The 22350-nt window shown below is 60.4% G+C and overlaps 2 protein-coding genes across 2 annotated transcripts; one reads left to right on the forward strand and one right to left on the reverse strand.

Annotated features, from left to right (window-relative positions):
* Window positions 1-230: 230 nt before the first annotated feature.
* On the forward strand, window positions 231-10988 carry LOC133356404 (pre-mRNA-splicing factor ISY1 homolog). The gene is made up of 11 exons (XM_061573914.1): window positions 231-319; window positions 974-996; window positions 2876-2927; window positions 3936-4001; window positions 4727-4769; window positions 6025-6137; window positions 6703-6820; window positions 7426-7548; window positions 9851-9975; window positions 10100-10198; window positions 10813-10988. Exons 1-11 carry the CDS (start codon window positions 317-319, stop codon window positions 10918-10920), a joined length of 873 nt encoding a protein of 290 aa, XP_061429898.1. The 5' UTR covers window positions 231-316; the 3' UTR covers window positions 10921-10988.
* A 148-nt stretch (window positions 10989-11136) lies between these two features.
* Window positions 11137-20748, reverse strand: PTPDC1 (protein tyrosine phosphatase domain containing 1). Its single transcript, XM_061574013.1, has 12 exons — window positions 20199-20748; window positions 18495-18666; window positions 17710-17790; window positions 17339-17457; window positions 16937-17074; window positions 16274-16565; window positions 15799-15897; window positions 14369-15647; window positions 13721-13921; window positions 13176-13286; window positions 12775-12888; window positions 11137-11901 (listed from the first exon to the last, which is right to left on the reverse strand). The coding sequence occupies exons 1-12, from the start codon at window positions 20746-20748 to the stop codon at window positions 11653-11655; spliced, it is 3405 nt and encodes a 1134-aa protein (XP_061429997.1). The 3' UTR covers window positions 11137-11652.
* Window positions 20749-22350: the final 1602 nt, after the last annotated feature.

The raw sequence follows: 22350 nt of genomic DNA on the forward strand, positions 1-22350 counted from the left end.
CACGATTTAAGCCCCGCCCACGATTTAAGCTCCGCCCACGACTTAAGCTCCGCCCACGACTTAAGCTCCGCCCACGATTTAAGCCCCGCCCACAAGCTCAACCTCCCGCCCACTCAAGCCATGCCCCGCCCATCAGCGGTCAGGAGCCAATGAACGCGGCGCTCCTGTTTAGGCGCCGCCTTTAAGCCATTGACCCTTTGCAGGCGAGGGGAGTCGGGGGGGGGGGCAGCATTTCCGGCGCCGCGAGGGATTGTGGTAGCCACGTACCGGAAGCGCGGCCTGTGGTCGCTGAGATCGAAGATCGCTCGCTGCAACCATGGTGACAGTGGGGGGTCGGGGACCCCCACGTGGCCCCAAGGGACCCCCGTGTAGTCCCCGCTTGCGTCTCTGTGTGCCGCCCTGTGTCTCCATGTTTCTTTCCCTCGATCCCCCGCTGTCTCCCCTGTGTCCCCGTGATCCCAGGTCCCAGTGTGCTTGTCCCTCCAGCCCCCCCTGGTCCCGTGGCTCACTGTCCATGCGGCCCCCCATCCCCTGGTCTCAGGACTCGCCGTGTCTCCCTTTACCCCCCTCCGTATCCCCAGATGTTACTGTAGATGTTGGCGTGTGGGGAGCAGTTCTGTCGTTGTGGTTAACGCACGGATTCACGAACGAGTTCGAGTCGCGCTCACAACCCATCATCGATAACGAATATCGAAACCGTTCCTGTGCCTCCTGTAGGTCGACTCGGCCTTAAATGAGTAACTGGTGCGGTATTTCAGCACGAGGGAGACAAAAGGGGCCTCGGCTTGGTGCTGGCCACACTCAATTCTGCTCGCCAACAGTTGCCCCATAAGACGGTCTCATGGGGCAACTGTTGGGATGAGTGAGTAGATGTTGTGGGTCTTCGTGTCGCTTGTGGTCACAATTCCGTGGCCGTGCTTCGGCTGTTCCCCTGACACTCTCCCTGTGCCCCCGTCCCCTCTTCCTCGTGCAGGCTCGCAATGCGGAGAAAGCGATGTGAGTCCCAACCCCTCCCTGCTCTGCACCTACAGCCTCCGTTTGTGCCACTCTGTAATTTAATTGCCGCTTCTATCTCCACTTGAGCCATACGTTACCGCCAGACTCATCGCCGTGAACGATAGCACGTCATCCCAACACTCCGATCGCTCCCTCCACCGGCTCCCACTCTCATTTGAGATCAACTTCAACATCGCGATCACTGTCTTCAAGATCCTCATATCACTCCACCCCCCCTCCACACGCACTCCTACCTCTCATCTCACTCCACTCCCCCTCCACACACACTCCTACCTCTCATCTCACTCCACTCCCCCTCCACACACACTCCTACCTCTCATCTCACTCCACTCCCCCTCCACACACACTCCTACCTCTCATCTCACTCCACTACCCCTCCACACACACTCCTACCTCTCATCTCACTCCACTCCCCCTCCACACGCACTCCTACCTCTCATCTCACTCCACACACACTCCTACCTCTCATCTCACTCCACTCCCCCTCCACACACACTCCTACCTCTCATCCCACTCCACTACCCCTCCACACGCACTCCTACCTCTCATCTCACTCCACTCCCCCTCCACACGCACTCCTACCTCTCATCTCACTCCACTACCCCTCCACACACACTCCTACCTCTCATCTCACTCCACTACCCCTCCACACGCACTCCTACCTCTCATCTCACTCCACTACCCCTCCACACACACTCCTACCTCTCATCTCACTCCACTCCCCCTCCACACACACTCCTACCTCTCATCTCACTCCACTACCCCTCCACACACACTCCTACCTCTCATCTCACTCCACTCCCCCTCCACACACACTCCTACCTCTCATCTCACTCCACTCCCCCTCCACACACACTCCTACCTCTCATCTCACTCCACTCCCCCTCCACACACACTCCTACCTCTCATCTCACTCCACTCCCCCTCCACACACACTCCTACCTCTCATCTCACTCCACTCCCCCTCCACACACACTCCTACCTTCATCTCACTCCACTCCCCCTCCACACACACTCCTACCTCTCATCTCACTCCACTACCCCTCCACACACACTCCTACCTCTCATCTCACTCCACTCCCTCTCCACACGCACTCCTACCTCTCATCTCACTCCGCTACTCCTCCACACGCACTCCGACCTCTCATCTCACTCCACTACCCCTCCACACGCACTCCTACCTCTCATCTCACTCCACTCCCCCTCCACACGCACTCCTACCTCTCATCTCACTCCACTCCCCCTCCACACACACTCCTACCTCTCATCTCACTCCACTCCCCCTCCACACACACTCCTACCTCTCATCTCACTCCACTACCCCTCCACACGCACTCCTACCTCTCATCTCACTCCACTCCCCCTCCACACACACTCCTACCTCTCATCTCACTCCACTCCCCCTCCACACACACTCCTACCTCTCATCTCACTCCACTCCCCCTCCACACACACTCCTACCTCTCATCTCACTCCACTCCCCCTCCACACACACTCCTACCTCTCATCTCACTCCACTCCCCCTCCACACACACTCCTACCTCTCATCTCACTCCACTACCCCTCCACACACACTCCTACCTCTCATCTCACTCCACTCCCTCTCCACACGCACTCCTACCTCTCATCTCACTCCGCTACTCCTCCACACGCACTCCGACCTCTCATCTCACTCCACTACCCCTCCACACACTCTGCGCTACAGAAACCGAGGCTTTCTGTCCAGCCCCGTTTCCGCACCTCGTCTGAGGTGTGGTCGTATTTAGATGCTATTTAAAATCCACATTTGTGTTGTACGGTAGTTGTATTGTGGTCGCTTCTCACACTGCTCCCCCCCCCCCTGCCACGTCGCCTGCAGGACGGCGCTGGCGCGCTTCCGCCAGGCGCAGCTGGAGGAAGGGAAGGTGAAGGTAGGCGAGCACATTCCCACAGCCGTTGGGAATCGAGCCGATCCATTTTGCGGGGATTTTTTTGTTTAACAAGGCCGTGTGGCTCCTTTTCACGAAGGAGCCGTACACTTTCACCTGAAACCACCTGTATGCAGGTGGAGCAACTGCATCGGAGCCCAAACACCGGTCCACGAAAAAAGGCATTGATGCCATCGCCCCTCATCTCTTCCAACGCTTCTGCCCCCCGCCAGATTCTGCAGCTGCTGCACAGTAGATGCACAGTGCCCTCTAGGATCCGCCCTGACGGTCTCCCTGCGCCATCTGGCATTAGACTCGCACAGAGACCCACAGACTCACACAGAGACCCACAGACTCGCACAGAGACCCCCATAGATCTATCCTGACGGTCTCCTTGCACCATCACTCTACCCCTCGGTCGCTGCATTTGTGGAGACCACTCCCAACGCCCATCTCGGCAATCGGTCCTTTCCCATCCTCCTCACAAGCGCAGCTGTTATCGCCTAATTATATCAGGTCACAAAGAGAGAAATTGTAGAGGGGGCTTCCATTCATTACTCGCAGCAGGGCCCATTCCAAGCATGCCACCGGCCGTGTTGGCATCTGTTGTGACAAAACAATTGGGCAGTGGCGAGACACTCCCTTATTTAAACTTGTTACAACTTAACTGAACAAAACCTTTTATTAAAATTCTCAAAACACTACCTTTTTACAATGGTCTCCAACCGGCTACAAAGCACGTCCGTCCAAGACCGTTGCTTAAGGTGTACTGGGATCAACATGACAAATAGGATGAAACTGAACTTGATATGAAGAGACTTCGGATCCCAGGACCCATGGGCCTACGTGCGTCCGTGTGTGTGTGCGTGCATGTGTGCGTGTGTGCGTGCGTGTGTGTGTGTGCGTGCGTGCGTGCGTGCGTGCATGTGCGTGTGTGCGTGCGTGTGTGCGTGCGTGCGTGCATGTGCGTGTGTGCGTGCGTGCGTGTGTGCGTGCGTGTGCCATTGGCAGGAGCGGAGGCCGTACTTGGCGTCAGAGTGCGAGGATCTGCAGAAGTCTGAGAAATGGCGACGGCAGGTGAGGTCATGGGAAGCTGAGCGCGGGGTCACGGTTTGCACAGTGGGTGTATTCAGCGTCATAGCTGCCACGACTGTGCTCCAGCCCATTTCGACCAGTATAACGAAGTATGGTCAAAACGACCTCCACGGCAAGCGCGGTTTGGGGAGGACCTCGTCCAGCAGTGGATTGACGCAGGGCTGCGCGACTACTGCACCTAAATGGGAATGCATCTCGAGGTGCTGCACAGAAGCGGCCATAGGCAGGGAGTCGACAGCACACAGATCGCTGGGGGAACAGCTCTCGATGCTGGGGGGGGGGGGGGGTGAGAAGCCGTGCCACGTTCGTGATTCAGCACTTTGGAGGTGAGGGTTGGTAGATCACGTCAAGATTTGCGAGGCACCCAAACTTGCTGGGCTGTTAGATGGCCAGTCCAGTAGGTGGCAGCACAGGAGCGCGGTCTTGGCTTTGCAGCTTTCGGTCTCTGTCCTTCACATGCGTGGTGAGCTTCTCCGAGGTTATTCGATTTCCTCCCAAACGGGAGGCAAACTTGGATGGAATTGGCCACTCATCCTGATGTAGCAGGACCCTCTACAGAACAAGCCTTGAATCTCAAGGGAGATTTTCCTGGGTGAAGGGCGTCGTTATCGAGCTGCAAGATTGAGCGCCGTGCCCCGAGCACGGCCGTTGACGTCTGTTGCGCGACCAGCCGGTGACCCTCCTGCCCTCTTTCCCCGTCTGCCCAGATCATCAGCGAAATCTCCAAGAAGGTGGCCCAGATCCAGAATGGTGAGTGGGGGTGGTGGGGATGGGGGGGGGTGCATTGCTGGGGTCTTGGTGAGAGCTGGTAGCATTGTCGAAGCCGTGTTTTTATTGTATTACTGGTAATTGCATGAAATTAAATTACCTGGTAAAAACTGGTAAATACTAGTTTGCCACACAGCAGTAAACACAACATGTTTATCTTTTCAACTGAGAAACTAAGGCAGGTGCCGCAGCAGAGTAGTGGTTACCAGCACTGGACTGGCAAGGCAGAGGATCCAGGTTCAATTCCCACTCCTGCCATGGCAGATCGTGCTAGTCTTAAGTCCCCTCCACCTCTATACACCCAGAAGCATAAATTGGTATCGCCAAAGTTGAATCGCAATCGGCAGCTCATGTCACTCAGTGCATTCATTCATGAAATTGCCCATTCTCTTTCCTCCCCCCGCCCCTCCGTTTCTTCCCTCGACTAACCCCGTACGCACCCCTCTATCGTGGTCACCCATTCCTCACCACTTGCATGCAACTGCCATCTAAATAACTTATTTTGTCAAGCACCTTGAACAAAGGCACTTTGTAAATATAAAGTAAGATTCCACTGGAAATGGTTACTGATTTCCGACTTTCAGAACCGATAACAGATTCTGAAAATGATTAGCAGTTAACTGGATGTCGTTGAGCAACCCTGTGAGCCGGTGTGGGTGCTGGCATGCACGTTGGTTCCACGTGCCTGTCGCTGTGCCAGTCCATGTGCCTGTGTGTGTTGGGGTGCGGTGGCGTGGTGGTTAGCGCGCTGCGCCACAAACCCGGCAACCCGAGTTCGATTCCCGCTCACGACCACATCGGTGACAAGTGTCTGAACCAGCCTCTGGCCTCCTGTAGGTTAAATGAGTTCCAAGTGCCATGTGTAAACATCAGCATTGGTGAGACAAAGGCGACCAGGCGTGGTATTAGCCATACCGCCCTCTCTTGCGCCATGCCCAGCGTTCATAGTTGACGGCCAAAGCATTTGCCTCAAAAGTCAGTGTTGGTTACACGGGGCATCTATCTCTTTGGGTGTGTGTACTTGTGGGTGTGATTGTGGAGGTTTTTGCAAATAGGTGTGTGTGAGTATATGTATAGGTGGTGGGCCTCAATGCGCACCTATCCTGGCACAAGCGCTCTGGTGATGTCACCGCCGCTCAGCGGCGAATGGCATCCGCCGTTGTTGGTGGTGGTGCGAGCGTGCGCCTCTGTGCTGACGTCACGCCGTCTTCCCTTGCGTCTGCCTCTCTGCGAGCAGCGGGTCTGGGCGAATTCCGGATCCGCGACCTCAACGATGAGATCAACAAGCTGCTACGCGAGAAAGGCCACTGGGAGGCACGAATCCTGGAGCTGGGAGGACCCGACTACGGGGTACGCGCTGCCGCAGTGCCGCACTACACACGGTGTCACAACCGCCGCTGCTCCGCACGATGCCGGGCGGTGGTGGGAAACCGTCGGACATCATGCCAAGCGACGTGTCATACAACAAGATAAAACACGGGAGAGCATTATAATTATCTTGTAGGGTTTCTCGGCCATTGTGATTCATAATTGCGTTACCACGTATCTCTATATTCCTACATTTTGCAGTGAGAATTGTCCTGGAACAACAATCGACACGCAGTTAGACGCGTGTATACACACGACATTTAATATTTTTGGCCGTGTCGGGTTGGCTCTACCAGACGTCTACCGTGAAGATGGAGCGGTAAGAGCAGTCCCACGCTCAGGTCCTGGATGGAATGTGTGATCGTGGGAGGTGGCGGCCGTGGCTTGGGGGGAGGCGTTTATCCAGCAGTAGATTGACCATGGCTGATTATGATCTCTGGTTGTGATCATGTATATTTGGCCAGATCGTGGCCTAACACAAAGATCCGTGATCAATCTGTATTATTGTTACTGTTGGTGTTGCGCTCACTCTGGTCCCACTCTCCAGAGGATCGGTCCCAAGATGCTGGACCACGAGGGGAAGGAGGTCCCGGGGAACCGTGGCTACAAGTACTTTGGGGCAGCTCGCGAGCTACCCGGAGTCCGCGAGCTCTTTGACCAGGAGCGTGAGTGGCGCAGGCAACCACAACCGCACAACCGCACAACCAGAAAACCACACAACCAGAAAACCACACAACCGTACAATGGACTTAGAGGAAATATGATGTACCGAGGTTCTTCAGCTGCTGAGCCAGATGACACGCAGACACATAACACACAGACACAAAGATGTAAAAACACATACAGACAAAGATTACCCGTATAGCATTTAACAGACTGTTGGGGCAATTACTGTCAGTGAGCACCTATGAAGGCTGGAGCGGCGTACGAGAGCGTGGGTGGCCAGCACCACGCCCGGCCTCCTTCGGCTCCCCAATTACGATGTTTACACTCCGCATTTAAGGCTGAGTCTACCACGGGGAGGCCCAGGACCGGTTCAGATATTCGCCACTGTTATTGTCCAGGAGCGGGAAACGAACCCGGGTCGTCATGTTCGTAGTGCAGTTGCACTAACCACGACGTCACCATTTCCCCGAGACACACAAGACTCCATTTGCCACACCGACGCTCGTGAGCGAGATGGCCGGCACTGCCGTGCGACACGACCGAATGAGTGGACGCCGAGTCAGCAGTGATGACCGTGTGCCCCCCTGCCCCCCCCCCCCCCCAGCCCTGAAGGCCCCCCGCAAGACGCGTGGGGAGCTCATGAAGGACATCGACGCCGACTACTACGGCTACCGCGATGAGGACGACGGCGTGCTGGTGCCACTCGAGCAGGCGCTTGAGAAGGAGGGTGAGGGGGGGCGCATGTGCCGTCTTGCGCTCACCAGCCCTCGCACTCACCCCCAGCACTCACACTCACCCCCAGCACTCACACTCACCCCCAGCACTCGCACTCACCCCCAGCACTCACCCCCAGCACTCGCACTCACCCCCAGCACTCGCACTCACCCCCAGCACTCACACTCACCCCCAGCACTCGCACTCACCCCCAGCACTCGCTCTCACCCCCAGCACTCGCACTCACCCCCAGCACTCGCACTCACCCCCAGCACTCACCCCCAGCACTCGCACTCACCCCCAGCACTCACCCCCAGCACTCGCACTCACCCCCAGCACTCACCCCCAGCACTCGCACTCACCCCCAGCACTCACCCCCAGCACTCGCACTCACCCCCAGCACTCACCCCCAGCACTCGCACTCACCCCCAGCACTCACACTCACCCCCAGCACTCACCCCCAGCACTCGCACTCCCCCCCAGCCCTCGCACTCACCCCCAGCACTCGCACTCACCCCCAGCACTCGCACTCACCCCCAGCACTCACCCCCAGCACTCACACTCACCCCCAGCACTCACCCCCAGCACTCGCACTCACCCCTAGCACTCGCACTCACCCCCAGCACTCACCCCCAGCACTCACCCCCAGCACTCGCACTCACCCCCAGCACTCGCACTCCCCCCCAGCACTCGCACTCACCCCCAGCACTCGCACTCACCCCCAGCACTCACCCCCAGCACTCACCCCCAGCACTCGCACTCACCCCCAGCACTCGCACTCACCCCCAGCACTCGCACTCACCCCCAGCACTCACCCCCAGCACTCACCCCCAGCACTCACACTCACCCCCAGCACTCACACTCACCCCCAGCACTCACACTCACCCCCAACACTCACCCCCAGCACTCGCACTCACCCCCAGCATTCACACTCACCCCCAGCACTCGCACTCACCCCCAGCATTCACACTCACCCCCAGCACTCGCACTCACCCCCAGCACTCACACTCACCCCCAGCACTCACACTCACCCCCAGCATTCACACTCACCCCCAGCATTCACACTCACCCCCAGCACTCGCACTCACCCCCAGCACTCGCACTCACCCCCAGCACTCGCACTCACCCCCAGCATTCACACTCACCCCCAGCACTCGCACTCACCCCCAGCACTCACACTCACCCCCAGCACTCACACTCACCCCCAGCACTCGCACTCACCCCCAGCATTCACACTCACCCCCAGCACTCGCACTCACCCCCAGCACTCGCACTCACCCCCAGCACTCGCACTCACCCCCAGCACTCACCCCCAGCACTCACCCCCAGCACTCACACTCACCCCCAGCACTCACACTCACCCCCAGCACTCACACTCACCCCCAGCACTCACACTCACCCCCAGCACTCACACTCACCCCCAGCACTCACACTCACCCCCAGCACTCACACTCACCCCCTGCACTCGCACTCACCCCCAGCACTCGCACTCACCCCCAGCACTCGCACTCACCCCCAGCACTCGCACTCACCCCCAGCACTCGCACTCACCCCCAGCACTCGCACTCACCCCCAGCACTCACCCCCAGCACTCGCACTCACCCCCAGCACTTGCACTCACCCCCAGCACTCGCACTCACCCCCAGCACTCGCACTCACCCCCAGCACTCACCCCCAGCACTCACCCCCAGCACTCACACTCACCCCCAGTACTCTAGCTAGTAGCCTCACCAGCAGGCCTCGCCAGCAGGCCTCGCCGACACGCAGTCACCGACAGCCTCGCCATCAGCCTCTCATACCAGCACCAAGCCTCGCCACCTTTTCTTACCGTCACCATCGGCCCTCGCTCGCAAACACCACCACCACAACCCTCACCACCGACTTCCTTATTCTCGCGAGTCCTCAAGCTCACCAGCTCTAATCCTGACCACCAGCATCGACCCTTGACCACCATTCTTCTCTCACCAGCAGGCTCACCACTAGCCCTCACCCATAGCACACAAAGAACGCTGTTCTCACTAGCAACACTACAGGATGGGCCCTGGCTCATGGGCGAAGACTATTTCGGTACGCACGCTCAATTTGGTTCCCACAGGTGGTCACCGACACGCTTCGACCGATCGCCATCAAACTCCGTCCTGCGCCGCGCACTTGAGAAACTTTAGACGTTTGACAGATGGACACCTTGTGGCACGGTGGGGGCCAACGGGCGTGGCGTTGACTACCGCGTGAACGATCGGCGCTCCTTGCGGTGCCGGCCCCCATGTGCGAGGTGGCGGTTGGCAGAGCGTTTGCGTTGCGTGCGGTTGCCGCAGTGGTCGCGCAGGCGGTGGCGCGCTGGCGCGAGGAGCGAGAGGCCCGAGCGGCCGCTGGCGGGGACAAGACGGCCGCGGCGCAGGAGGAGGAGGAGGAGGACATCTACGCGGTGACGAGAGGCGAGGTGAGCGGCGGGTAACGAGTTTCCGTCGTGATCGGCGTCGCCGTGGTAACCGTAGCAGCGGCGGCATTTCGGTGGTAACCTTGCTCCATGCATCCCATGCGCTGCCCCCCCCCCCCCCCCCCAGTCGGATGAGGATGAGGAAGAGGGCAGTGGCGGGGAGACGCGGGACAAGCAGCAGCAGCAGCACTTCATCGCTCACGTCCCGGTGCCCACACAGAAGGAGGTGAGGGCCCTGGGTGTGGGTGTGTGAGTGGGTGAATCAGAGGGTATGGGTGAATGGGGGGGTGAGTGCATAAATGAGTGGTTGAGTGGGTGGGTGAATGAGTGTGTGGATCAGTAAATGAGTGGGTCGGTGTGTATTAGTTGGTGCATGAGTGAATGGGTGGGTAAGTGAATCGTTGAGTGAATGGGTGAGTGAATGAGTAGTTGAGTCGGCGAGATAGTCTGTTGTTGAGACCATACAGTGGTTGACCACCACTGTATGGATGAGACGATATGGCTCGTCCGGTGGACCCATTTACCAACATGTGCCATGCATGTGTTTGCCATGTCGAAATAAAGACAAACGTACCCCGTATCGCCTTAACAGACTGAGCAGCTGTGAAGGCTGCCACGGCACACGAGGGGGTGGGTGGTGGCCAGCACCGCGTCCAGATGCCTTTGTTTCCCCAGTCGCGATGTTTACGCATCTCACGAGGTAATCATTTGAGGCCGAGTCGACCTAGGGGAGGCCCAAGACAGATTTAGATAAGTCACTGGCATTGACCGTGAGCGTTAATCGAACTCGGGTCACCAGGTCATGGCGCAGCGCGCTAACCACTCCCCCGCGCCGCACAGGTGGAGGAGGCGCTGCTCCAGCGCAGGAAGATGGAACTGCTGGCCAAGTACGCCAGCGAGACGCTGCAGGCGCAGAGCCAGGAGGCTCGCTGCCTGCTGGGCCTGTAGGCGGCCGCCGCCGCGTGTACATACCCCGGGCAGCCTCCCACGTTTTTGTAATAAAGCTTCAGATGAAATCGTGGCGGGCCTCACATTCCTCGTGTGTCCTGTCGAGTGCTTGGGTGCAACTGTGACCGCCGCACGTGCCGTCGTGTCTGCCGCACGTGCCGTCGTGTCTGCGTGGTGTTTGCGTCCCACGGTCTTGAGTCAGACTCGCCCTCGCTTCGCTATCGTTTTTATTTTCGCTCCCAGCGCTGGGAATATTCACGAGCGGACGACAAATGAATAACGACACCGGCGCCACTGACGTGCCCCCGCCAACCACACTCGGGCTCCCACTCTGCAGGCCGTGCCCGGCAACTGACACAAAGTCCCCCGTATAGCCTTCAGAAGGCTGTCGGGGCAAGTGCTGTTAGGGAGCACCTATGAACGGGCGCGCGTGACGGGTTGGCGTGGACGGCACCACGCCCGGCCACCTTTGTCTCCCTAACGCCGATGTTTACACATCGCACAGGGTACTCCTTTACAACCGATTTGCGTGCTCGGGACAGGCTGTGATTTTGCTCGTCGCCGATGTTTGCCGTGGCCTGGAATCGAACTCGCGGACGCTCACCACTAACGGGAACACGATGGCACGCGCGTGTGCCAAAACACGCGACCGCAGACGCTGTGATACACGTACATAACGGTACGCACTGAGACACCGGCAACTACAAAATAAATACACTGTACAGCCCTTGATCAATCCACTGCTGGATGAAGGTCTCCCCACGCCGTGTCGGTCAAGAGGGTTGTGTGACGAGACTTGATCACCGCCGGTCGGTGCAGTCTGGCGAAGGGGTGGGCCCACAGAGCCCGTGTGGCTCTTGCTCGCCGCTGGTGTTGGCCGTGGTCTGGAATCCAACGGGTGCTTGCATTTGTGGCGCAATGCCCAAACCGCTGCTCCACATTGACATCAAACACCCTAAAGCACGCACACCAACAAGCACACTGAAACACAAGCACATACAAGCAGATTGACACACACAAACACACAGAAACACACAAGCAGATTGACACACACAAGCACACAGAAACACAAGCAGATTGACACAAGCACAGACACACAAGCAGATTGACACAAGCACACAGACACACAAGCACACAGAAACACAAGCAGATTGACACAAGCACACAGACATAAGCAGATTGACACGCACACAGACACACAAGCACACAGACACACACAAGCACACTGACACACGGATCCCCTTCCTGATCTTTCAGACCGTTGCGGCGAGCACCGAGTAAGTGGCACCACGCCAAGCCACTATAGTCTCCCCAGTGCTGACGTTTATACACTGCACCAGGTACTCATTTAAGGCCGAGTCAATCTAGGTGAGGCCCGGGACCAGTTCTGATACCATGGGCTGGAATCGAAAACTCGGCTGTCGAGGTTTGAAGTTTAGTGCACTAACCACTGTGCCACCACTCGCCACACACAGATATGCACTGGAATTCACAACGCCACACCAAAGAAAGACAAAGATCCCCCATATAACCTCAATAGACAGTTGGGGGCAAGTGCTAAGCAAGCACCTATAAAGGCCGGCACGGCACACGAGAGCGTGGGTGGCCAGCACCACGTCCAACCAACCGCCTACGTCTCTCAAGTGGCGATTTTACACTCCGCATCAGATACTCATTTGAGGCCGAGTCGACCTAGGGGAGGCCCAGGACCGGTTCAATCATCTTCACTGGTGTTGGCCACACACCCGGGGTCCCATCTCCTGGCCCACAACACTCCACCATTCCCGACATTAGGGGAGCAGGGGTTAGTGGGGGGGGGGGGGTGGGGTCGTGCCGCTAGCGCCGCCGCCGCACCGCCGCCTCTCCTCTGCGCTCCACCAGCAGGGGCCCCAGCAGGGCCCTCAGGGCCCCCGCCACGGCCTCCTCCCCCTCCTCCTCCTCTTCCCCACCGGAGCCTCCCAGGCCGACCTGCGGGATGACAGAGGGGCCACCGCGTCACCGCCTGCGTCACTCCCCGTGTCGTTTGCCCTTCCGTCACTCTCGCCGTGTCAACAGCCCTCGTGTCATCCTCAGTCCCTTCCTCTGTCGCCCACTGCTCCTCTGTCACCCCCATGTGTCACTCCCTGTGTTGTCCCTTGCATCACCCCCCATATTACCCCCCCCCACCCAGCACCGCGGCGCTCCGTGCATCGCGCCTCGTGACCCCGTGTCCCTCTCCGTGTGTCACTCCCCACTCATCCCCCACCGACCCGCACCTGTGTGAGCGCGCGTGCCACTCGACACAGCAGCGCGTCCTCCAGCTGTGGAGGCAGCGGCCCCAGCCCGGCGACACAGTCCATCACGCACAGCACCGTCTGCTCCTGGCCCTGGGGACCAAAGACAAAGACCCCCCCGATAGCCTGAGCAGACTGCTGGGGCAAGTGTTGTTAGAGAGCACCTATGAAGGCCAGCACGGCACACGAGGGGGTGGGCGGTAGCACCACGCCCGGCAGACCTGGGAACTGTTAAAATAGTTTAATGTGGTTGTTTATTATTATTAATGATTAGTCGCGTTAATAAAATGTCCCTGCTTGAGAAGCGGCTGGGTCGCCACTGAAAATAACTTCTCAGCTCGATGCGCTTCACCTGGAATAAACTGCTTGACCTGATACACACGAGTATGTATGCATGTGCGCGTGTGCGCGAATACGTCTCGACGCACGTCACGTGCACGCGGTATGCGTGCGTGCACGTCTCGTGCACGTGGTATGCGTGCGTGCACGTGGTATGCGTGCGTGCGTACGGACGCGCGTGGCGGCACCTTGCTGAGTGCCTGCAGCGCCCGCGTGGCAGGGCCGACCCCGCGGGCGTCGCCCGCCTCGTGCAGGCGCTCCAGGTCGGCGTGGCCCAGCGCCGGCTCGCGCAGCTGCTCCAGCCACGAGAACAGGAGGGCGGCGAGCACGGCCGGGCGGCGCTCGCCGCACAGCCGCTCCCACGCTCCCTCGCGCCAGTTCAGATCCCGCTGCAGCGGCACGCGTGGCGACGACGACGACGACGACGCACGTGGCAGGCGGCACACACGCACGGCACACCGCACGGCACACGCACGGCACACGCGGCACAACACAGGGCACTTGGCACGCAGCGCATGGGAATGAACGGCAAATATCCTCTCCCCCGCCCACCTGCCACCCCATGTAGCCTTCACAGACTTTTGGGGCAAGTGCCATTAGCGGGCACCTATGCAACACCACACCCGACCGCCTTTGCGATAATTACGCATTGCACCAGGTACTCATTTAAGGCTGAGTCGACCTAGGGGAGGCCAAGAACCGGTTCAGATAATCGTCACTGGGTGTCGACCGTGAGCGGGCATCGAACTCGGGTCGCTGGGTTTGTAGCGCAGCACGCTAACCGCTACACCGTGCTAACCGCTACACCATGCACACTCACTGTTACACCCGCCCACCTGCCACGCAGCCACCCTCTCCCACAGCGCACACCCCGGCTCTGGCGTCTCCTCTGCCAGCGCCTGCGCCACCTCCAGCCGGCGGGGCCCCCCTCTCCCCCCCACCGAGGGCCCGTCCCCCTCCCCCTCGCTCCCCTCCGAGGCCCGGGCGCCCCCCCCGGTGCCACCGCGCGACCCCGGCGGCGTGTCCGCTCGCGTCACCGCCTCCCTGGGCGACGGGCTCCGGCGCTGGTGCCTCCTCACCCTCCTCCGCTGCTCCTGCTGCTGCTGCTGCTGCCACCGTTTCTGCTGCTCTTGCCGCCGGGGCAGAGACTCCCGGCCCTCCCGCTCCGGCACACACGTGCCGTTGGGCGCCGGTTGCCGCGCCCCACCGGTCCGACGGTGGGCCCCGCCAGAGGGGCCGGGCGGCGTCGCGTCGTCCGCCCTGCCGGCGCCGCCGCCGCCGCCGTAGCGGCGCCGGGTCCCGTCTTCCGGCGCGGTCGCCACCTCCCCACCCGGCGCCACCGCGGATACCGCCACCTCCTCTTCCTCGCCCTCGGACGCCGTCGCCACCGCGGACCTCCCGGCGGGCCCGGCGGCGGGACCCGACCGTCCGACGCGAACGCCGTCCCCCTCTTCGGGCTGCGACTCGTCGCTGGGGCTGTGCAGCACGATCGGCGGGGGGGGGTCCCGAGGGAGCGGCGGCACCGCGACGAGAGGGGGGTCCGCCGTCCCGGAGGCGCCGTCGCCCAGCCGTTGGTAGAACAGCGTGCGGGGGTCGGCTCCGCCGCCCCTCCCGCCGGCCCTCCCGCCGGCCCTCCCGCCAGCCACGCCGCGCTCGCCGTCCTCGCGCCGGCGCCCCGCCGTCCGCTCTCCCACCGCCCCTCCCAGCTCCGCGGGGCCGCCCGGCCGGGGGGGGACCCCGGCGGCAAAGCGGGGCTCTCCCGCCGGGCTCGCGGGGCCTGCCTCCCGCGGGCCCTCGCCGGCACCCGCCCTCCTCAGGTCCGAGTCGCTGTAGCTGAACCTGCGCGGGCCGGGCCGCCGGGCGCCCGCCGCGGTGCGGCCGCCCCGAGGCCACCGGGGGGCCAGGGTGCCGTGGCCGCCGGGGTCCGCGGGCCCCCCCGCCCCCTCCTCCTCCTCCCCCTCCTCCTCCTCCCCCTCCTCCTCGTCTGCGGAGTCAGGAAGCAGCGCGGCGTCGGGCTCGAAGCAGAGCAGCGCCAGCTGGGAGACCGTCTTCTCGATCTCCGCCGTCAGGTCGGGCACCTCCACCTCGCCGTCCGACGAGTCCGAGCCGCCGTCCCTGCCGCCGCAGCCACGGCACGACATCGCCCGGACGTCACCGCGGAGTGTGGCGGTGCGGTCGTGTGGCGAGTGGTGTCACGTGTTGGAGGAGGCACGGTGTGCGTGGTGCGGTACGGTGGAGGTGCGGTGTCTGTGCGGTGGTCACGCACCCGTGTGTGGGAGGGCATGCATTGTTGGCGATCTGCGTCAGTAGGTGGCAAACCAGGTGCACGATCTTGGGCACGTGCTTCAGGCGTCGGGCCTCATAGCTGCGCTCGAGAACAGGGACACACGGACACACGGATAAGGACAAAGACAAGGATGCGGAAGCACAGATATTAACCCAAGGACACGCAGACAATGATGCGGACACAATAAAAAAGATTCGGACACAAAGACATTGGGAGGAAGGGAGGGGGTTAGTAGGGCGGAGCGACAGAAGAAAGGGGCAAAGAAGCAATGCAGGAAGAGACAGAGGCATAGACGGAGGAATGGAATGAGGCCGATGGAGAGAGAATTGCATTAAGAAGGGGGATTAAAGGAGGAAGTGAGCGACGGAGACCTGTGCCAACACAACCACCACCCTCCCCGCGTGCCAACCCTCGCCACCACCACCACCACCACCAGCACCACCAGCACACCCACCCGTGCAGCAGGTGCCTCTGGCGGATGAGGTACTGCGAGAGCGTGACCGGCGGGGCCCGGTAGGGCGTGGGGGCGGGCCAGGCGGGGCCCGGCGTGAGGGGCTCGGCGGGGGGGGCCCATGCCATGCAGCTGAAGACGGAGCGGAGGGGCGCCAGGAACTGAGCAAACTCGCGCACGCACAGCAGCTGGCCGCGCGTCTGCACCGCGTTGGGGCGGCGTGCGCGCACGTACAGGATGGCCTGGTCCGGGTGCATGCGCCCCGCAAACACCAGGTAGCACGCGATCAGCACACCTGCGTTGTGTGGGGGTGGCGGGGGGAGGGTTAGGGGGGGAGAGTGGTGGCGCAGTGATTAAGGCTGATTCCCACTCACACCGGTGAACCCGCCGCACCAGGTTGTCATTACACAGCCCGTTGGGGCAAGTGCTGTTGGCGAGCCCCTATGAAGGCAGGCGCGGAATACGAGGGGGTGGGTGGCCAGCACCATGCCCTGCCGCCTTTGTCTCTTCAGTTCTGATGTTTCACACACTGCACCAGGTACTCATGTAGCGTCAACCTCGATGAGGCCCAGGCCCGAGTGGAAATGGAGGACCGCTTCAGGTATCCGTCACTGACGTTGGCCGGCAACAGGGGGAATCGAACTCGGGTTGCCGTCTGGCGCCCACCGGTGCGCCCCAAGCCGGCGTGGCAGTGGATCGCCACCTTCCCCTCCTGCAGGGCAAAGGTGATGACCTTGACCATGTCGAGGATGGTGGTGAGCGACGCCACGCCATAGTCCTTCCAGCAGAAGTTGTAGAAATAGACTGCAAAGGCAAAAGGGAGAGAGTTACGCAAACAAGTTGGGCACGCCGGTCCGTTAAAGCGAGCCTGTGTTCTCTGTCGGGGGCAGTGTTTCTCAACTCCGGCCCTTGCAGAACATTTTACAAAAAAGCAACACAATCCTCACTTTTCACAAACGGCCCAGGGGAAACGGTGGGGGACACAGGAACAGAGTTTTTGAAATCACAGCCGAGTCCACCGGGATCTGCGTAGAGTGCGAGTGCGCGCGCGTGTGGACGAGCGCCCACTGTTGTTGTCCATGAAGACGCGAGGCAGGTAGGTGAAGCCGCTCTCCTCCTCCAGGGGGAAGCCGCAGCTCGCGTGCTCCCCCGGCCACTGCAGGTTAATCACCGTGCTGATACCCAGACTGCACACACAAAGACAAACACCCCACCGTGTAGCATCGATGAAGGTCAGCGCGGCGCAGGAGGGGGTGCGTGGCCAGCGCCACGCCGGCTTCATCTCCCCGCCATGCAAGTGTGCCGGTTGTACTCCCTTACCCACCCATTGACCGCCTAACCCACCCCCCATCCCTGGGTCCCAATAGCATGCCTGCGCCTGTGCCCCCTGACCCTCCGTGCCCCCTGACCCTCCGTGCCCCCCAGCCCCGCCCCCGCACCTCTTGAACTGCTCGATGACGTCGTACTTCTCGATGGTCTCCGTGGACGGGCGAGCCATGGCCAGGATGTTCTCGGTGACCCTGACGTCGCACGGGGTCACAGCGCGCGCACACGGTCACACGCCAGCGCAGCTACCCCGTGTGTGCCATCGTTTGCGAGTGTGTGTGTGCGCACGCCACTGCGAGAGAGTGCGTGTGCTCCTGCGGCTGAGCGTGGTGGTGGCCACACAACCTCCTCGTGTGCGGAGCCGGCCTTCATAGGTGCTACCCGCTAACAGCACTTGCCCAAATAATCTGTAAAGTCGAAATTTAATCTGTAAAGGTTATACGGGGGATTTCTGACTTTGTACATGCCACTGCCATAGTGCGTGTGCTATTGTGGCCGAGCGTGATGCTGGCCACCCACACCTGGGTCCATCTCGTGCTGCTGCAGCAAGAGGTTGTATAATAGGTTTGAGATCGGTGCAAGCCAAGGGTAAGTGGCCGGGGCTAGAGATGGAATTTGCATGTAAATGTAAGATCGGAGAGCTGATATACCTCACGACTACGGTGCTCAAGAAGCGGCTATTATATTGCTAGAGCTTAGAGATCAGCATGCCAATGTGAGACGGCTCCCGCAGCAGCGGCTGTGTTAATGAGAAGATTGGGTGTTGTTGTTGTTGCAAATTTGCGTATCTGTACGTGCGTGCACATGAGTGTGCGTGTCTGTATGCGAGCGTACGTTGTACGCGTGCGTGCGCCTCTGTACACATGCATGCGTGCGCACGCGAGCATGGCGCTCCCACCAGGAGGAGTACACCCCACGCACGGCCTGCTCGTCGGCGCGCAGGCGGGACGGATTCTCGTACTTGCAGGCGCGGCCCCCGCATGCTACGGAGCACTGCACGGGTCCCGGGATCACGTGGCGCAAGCGCTCGCCCACCTTCGTGTACTTGGCCGTCGGGCGCCGCGCGGAACCTGCCAGGGTAGCAACACCCCCCACCCCCACCGCTGTTACCGCCGCCGCACCAACGTACACCGGTCAGCCGAGACTGCTTCATCTCATCCACCACACCGTGTGCAACAACCGCAACCAGGTCACAACAGCACACTCACTCACCCGCACACTCACGCACTCACCCACCCACTCACCCACCCACGCACTCACCCACCCACGCACTCACCCACCCACCCACACACTCACCCACCCACCCACTCACCCACTCACCCACCCACTCACCCACCCACCCACGCACTCACCCACCCACCCACGCACTCACCCACCCACCCACTCACCCACCCACGCAATCACCCACCCACGCACTCACCCACCCACCCACTCACGCACTCACCCACCCACGCACCCACCCACTCACCCACCCACGCAATCACCCACCCACGCAATCACCCACACACCCAGTCACGTACTCACCCACCCACTCACGTACTCACCCACCCACTCGTTCACCACACTGCAGGTCATCTCACTTCTCTTTCCTCGTCTTGTGTCGCACCGCTTCACTTTGGAATCCCCTTCAATCAACCTATTCCCCCCCCTCCCAAGCTCTTATAACACAATAACCTTGCTCAATTCAATAAACGTGGTACTTACAGCACCGCGACTGGCCTCGCTACGGCACAGGGCACGACAGCACCACCACGTGGAAACACGGCTACCGGAGCGTGGCACTCACGCACACAGACTGCATCACAACCACTGCAGCGTAGCGAAGGCAGCGCGACGTAGCAGCGACAGCGACAATGACGACATGACAGCACACAAGCGCCGCAACACACACACCAGGGGGGGGGGGGGGGGGGAGGCTGCGTGCATCTTACAGGGGGGGTACGCAATCATAAAGCGAGACACTCCAGTGGCACACACACACTCCTATAGCGACACACACACACTCCTATAGACACACACACACACTCCTATAGACACACACACTCCTATAGCGACACACACACACTCCTATAGACACACACACACTCCTGCAGACACACACACACTCCTATAGACACACACACTCCTATAGACACACACACTCCTATAGCGACACACACACTCGAGACACACACACTCTCTTGAGACACACACACTCGAGAGACACACACACTCCTACAGACACACACACTCGAGAGACACACACACTCCTACAGACACACACACTCCTACAGACACACACACACTCCTATAGACACAGACACTCCTACAGACACACACACACTCGAGACACACACACTCTCTTGAGACACACACACTCGAGAGACACACACACTCCTACAGACACACACACTCCTACAGACACACACACACTCCTATAGACACAGACACTCCTACAGACACACACACACTCGAGACACACACACTCGCTTGAGACACACACACTCTATTGAGACACACACTCTCTTGAGACACACACACACTCTCTAGCGACACACACTCTCTTGAGACAGATACACACACTCGAGAGACACACACTCTCTCTCGAGACACGGACACACACTTGAGGAACCCAAGTCGCCGGTGTCCCGCGCTGCCCCCTCCCGCGAGCTGCTGGCGGCCGCCACGGCCGCCAGCAGCTGGTGCGAGCTGCGTGACAGCGCCCGCACGGCCGAGCTGCTGCGGCGCCGCGTGAAGATCCTCTGCAGCGCCTCCGACGCCGAGTGCCGGCGCCGCTGCAGCGCCGTCGCCAGCGAGTCGAACACCGAGAGCCGGCGCCGCCGGCCGCCCGAGGGGCTCCCGGGCGACTCGACCCGCAGCAGCGGGGAGGGCGAGCGCGGGGCCGGGGGCGCCGCCGCCGCCGCCGCCGCCCGGTCCAGGTGGCCGTGCAGGGAGGCCGCCTTGCGCACCGGCGGACGGGGCCGACGCCCCCGGGCGCCCGTGCCGCGGCCGTCGTCGGAGCGGGAGACGACGCGCTTGAGGATGGAGCGGGCGGCCTCGCGACCGCGGCCCTGGGGGCCGGCGCGGCCCGGGGACGGGGGCCCGCGTGGGGCGGCGCCGCCCGGCGACGGAGCCGGCGCCGAGCCGGCGGCGGCGTGATCGCGTGGATCCATGCGTGAGGTGCGTGGCGTGAGGTGCGTGGCGTGAGGTGCGTGGCGTGAGGTGCGTGGCGTGAGGTGCGTGGCGTGAGGTGGGTGGCGTGCGAGTGTCGTGTGTGCGCACGAGCGCTGTGCCGGTCTCAATAGGTGCTTGCTAACAGCACTTGCCTTTATGGTCTATTGAAGGCTATGCGGGGGATCTTTGTCTTGTTGTTTTGTGCGATTGAGTATGTGTGAGGGCGTGCGCACGTGTGTATATGTATGTCTGCTATATATGTGTATGCGTGTTTGTATGTGTATGTATTTATGTTCGGTATGTGTCTTTAGGTATCTGTAGGTATCTGTGTCTACAGGTGTATGTGTCTGTGTCTACAGGTGTATGTGTCTTTAGGTATCTGTAGGTATCTGTGTCTACAGGTGTATGTGTCTGTGTCTACAGGTGTATGTGTCTGTAGGTGTCTGTGTCTGTGACTGTATGTGTGTGTACCTGTACGTGATGGTATGTGTGTCTGCAGGTGGTTGTAGGTGTCTGTCTGTACGTGATGGTATGTGTGTCTGCAGGTGGTTGTAGGTGTCTCCGTCTGTACGGGGTGGTATGTGTGTCTGCAGGTGGTTGTAGGTGTCTCTGTCTGTACGTGATGGTATGTGTGTCTGCAGGTGGTTGTAGGCTGGTGCTGCTCGTGGTACGGGAGCGACCGTCACCTGGGCCACACAACCAGCCTCTGACGACTGAGCGGACTCAAGCGTTGTCCAAATCCTTCACCTCCCTCCCGACATTCAACCCCCCACCCCCTCTGCCCCCAGCCCCCCACAGCCCCTTTTCCCGGTTGCATTAATCATTCATAAAGCTGCGACTCGCCGTTGTCATGGCAACACAGCAGCATCCAACTTCCCCTACAGGTCTACTATTCAACATCCTCCTCCTTCACAGGCGGGATGCCTCCTCCTCCTCCGCGAGGGAGATGCCTCCTCCTCCATGAGGGGGACTACACCTCCTCCGCGAGGGGGACACCGCACCCCCCGTCCTCCATGGAGGGACACACAGAAAGTGTCCGCCCTCTTAATCAACGTGGTCAATTTCTTAGGCGCTTTTACAAATGTCGGACGCTCCTCACATCCTGCCTCCCGAAGGCAGAAACCCCCACACCCAGTGTGACGACGCGGACGATGCCCACGACATCACATAGCTCCACCCATCACCTCCCGTCCAGCGGCACACGCGCGGAAGGATTCAGCACTCACCGATTCACTTCAGTCACTTGCTCACTGCCGGTCACTGGCCTCCTCATCACTCTTCTGTTGCTGCTACCTTGATTACTGTGCCCATGAACTTCACTCACCGTTTCCTCCATCCGAGTTGGGGAATCAGTCTCTCCCAGACACTCACTGTTTCGTCTCATCCACCACACTGCAGCTCACAACAACCCACCCATTCACTCAGTCACTCACCCACTCACCACACTGCAGCTCTCAACAACACAACCCATTCACTCAGTCACTCACCCACTCACCACATTGCAGCTCACAACAACACACTCATCCACTCACCACACTGCAGATCACAACAACCCACCCATTCACTCAGTCACTCACCACACTGCAGGTCACAACAACACA

This window comes from Lethenteron reissneri, chromosome 54, assembly GCF_015708825.2.
Source record: "Lethenteron reissneri isolate LAM-NWPU_2019-01 chromosome 54, ASM1570882v1, whole genome shotgun sequence".
NCBI classification, from domain to species: Eukaryota; Metazoa; Chordata; class Hyperoartia; order Petromyzontiformes; family Petromyzontidae; genus Lethenteron; species Lethenteron reissneri.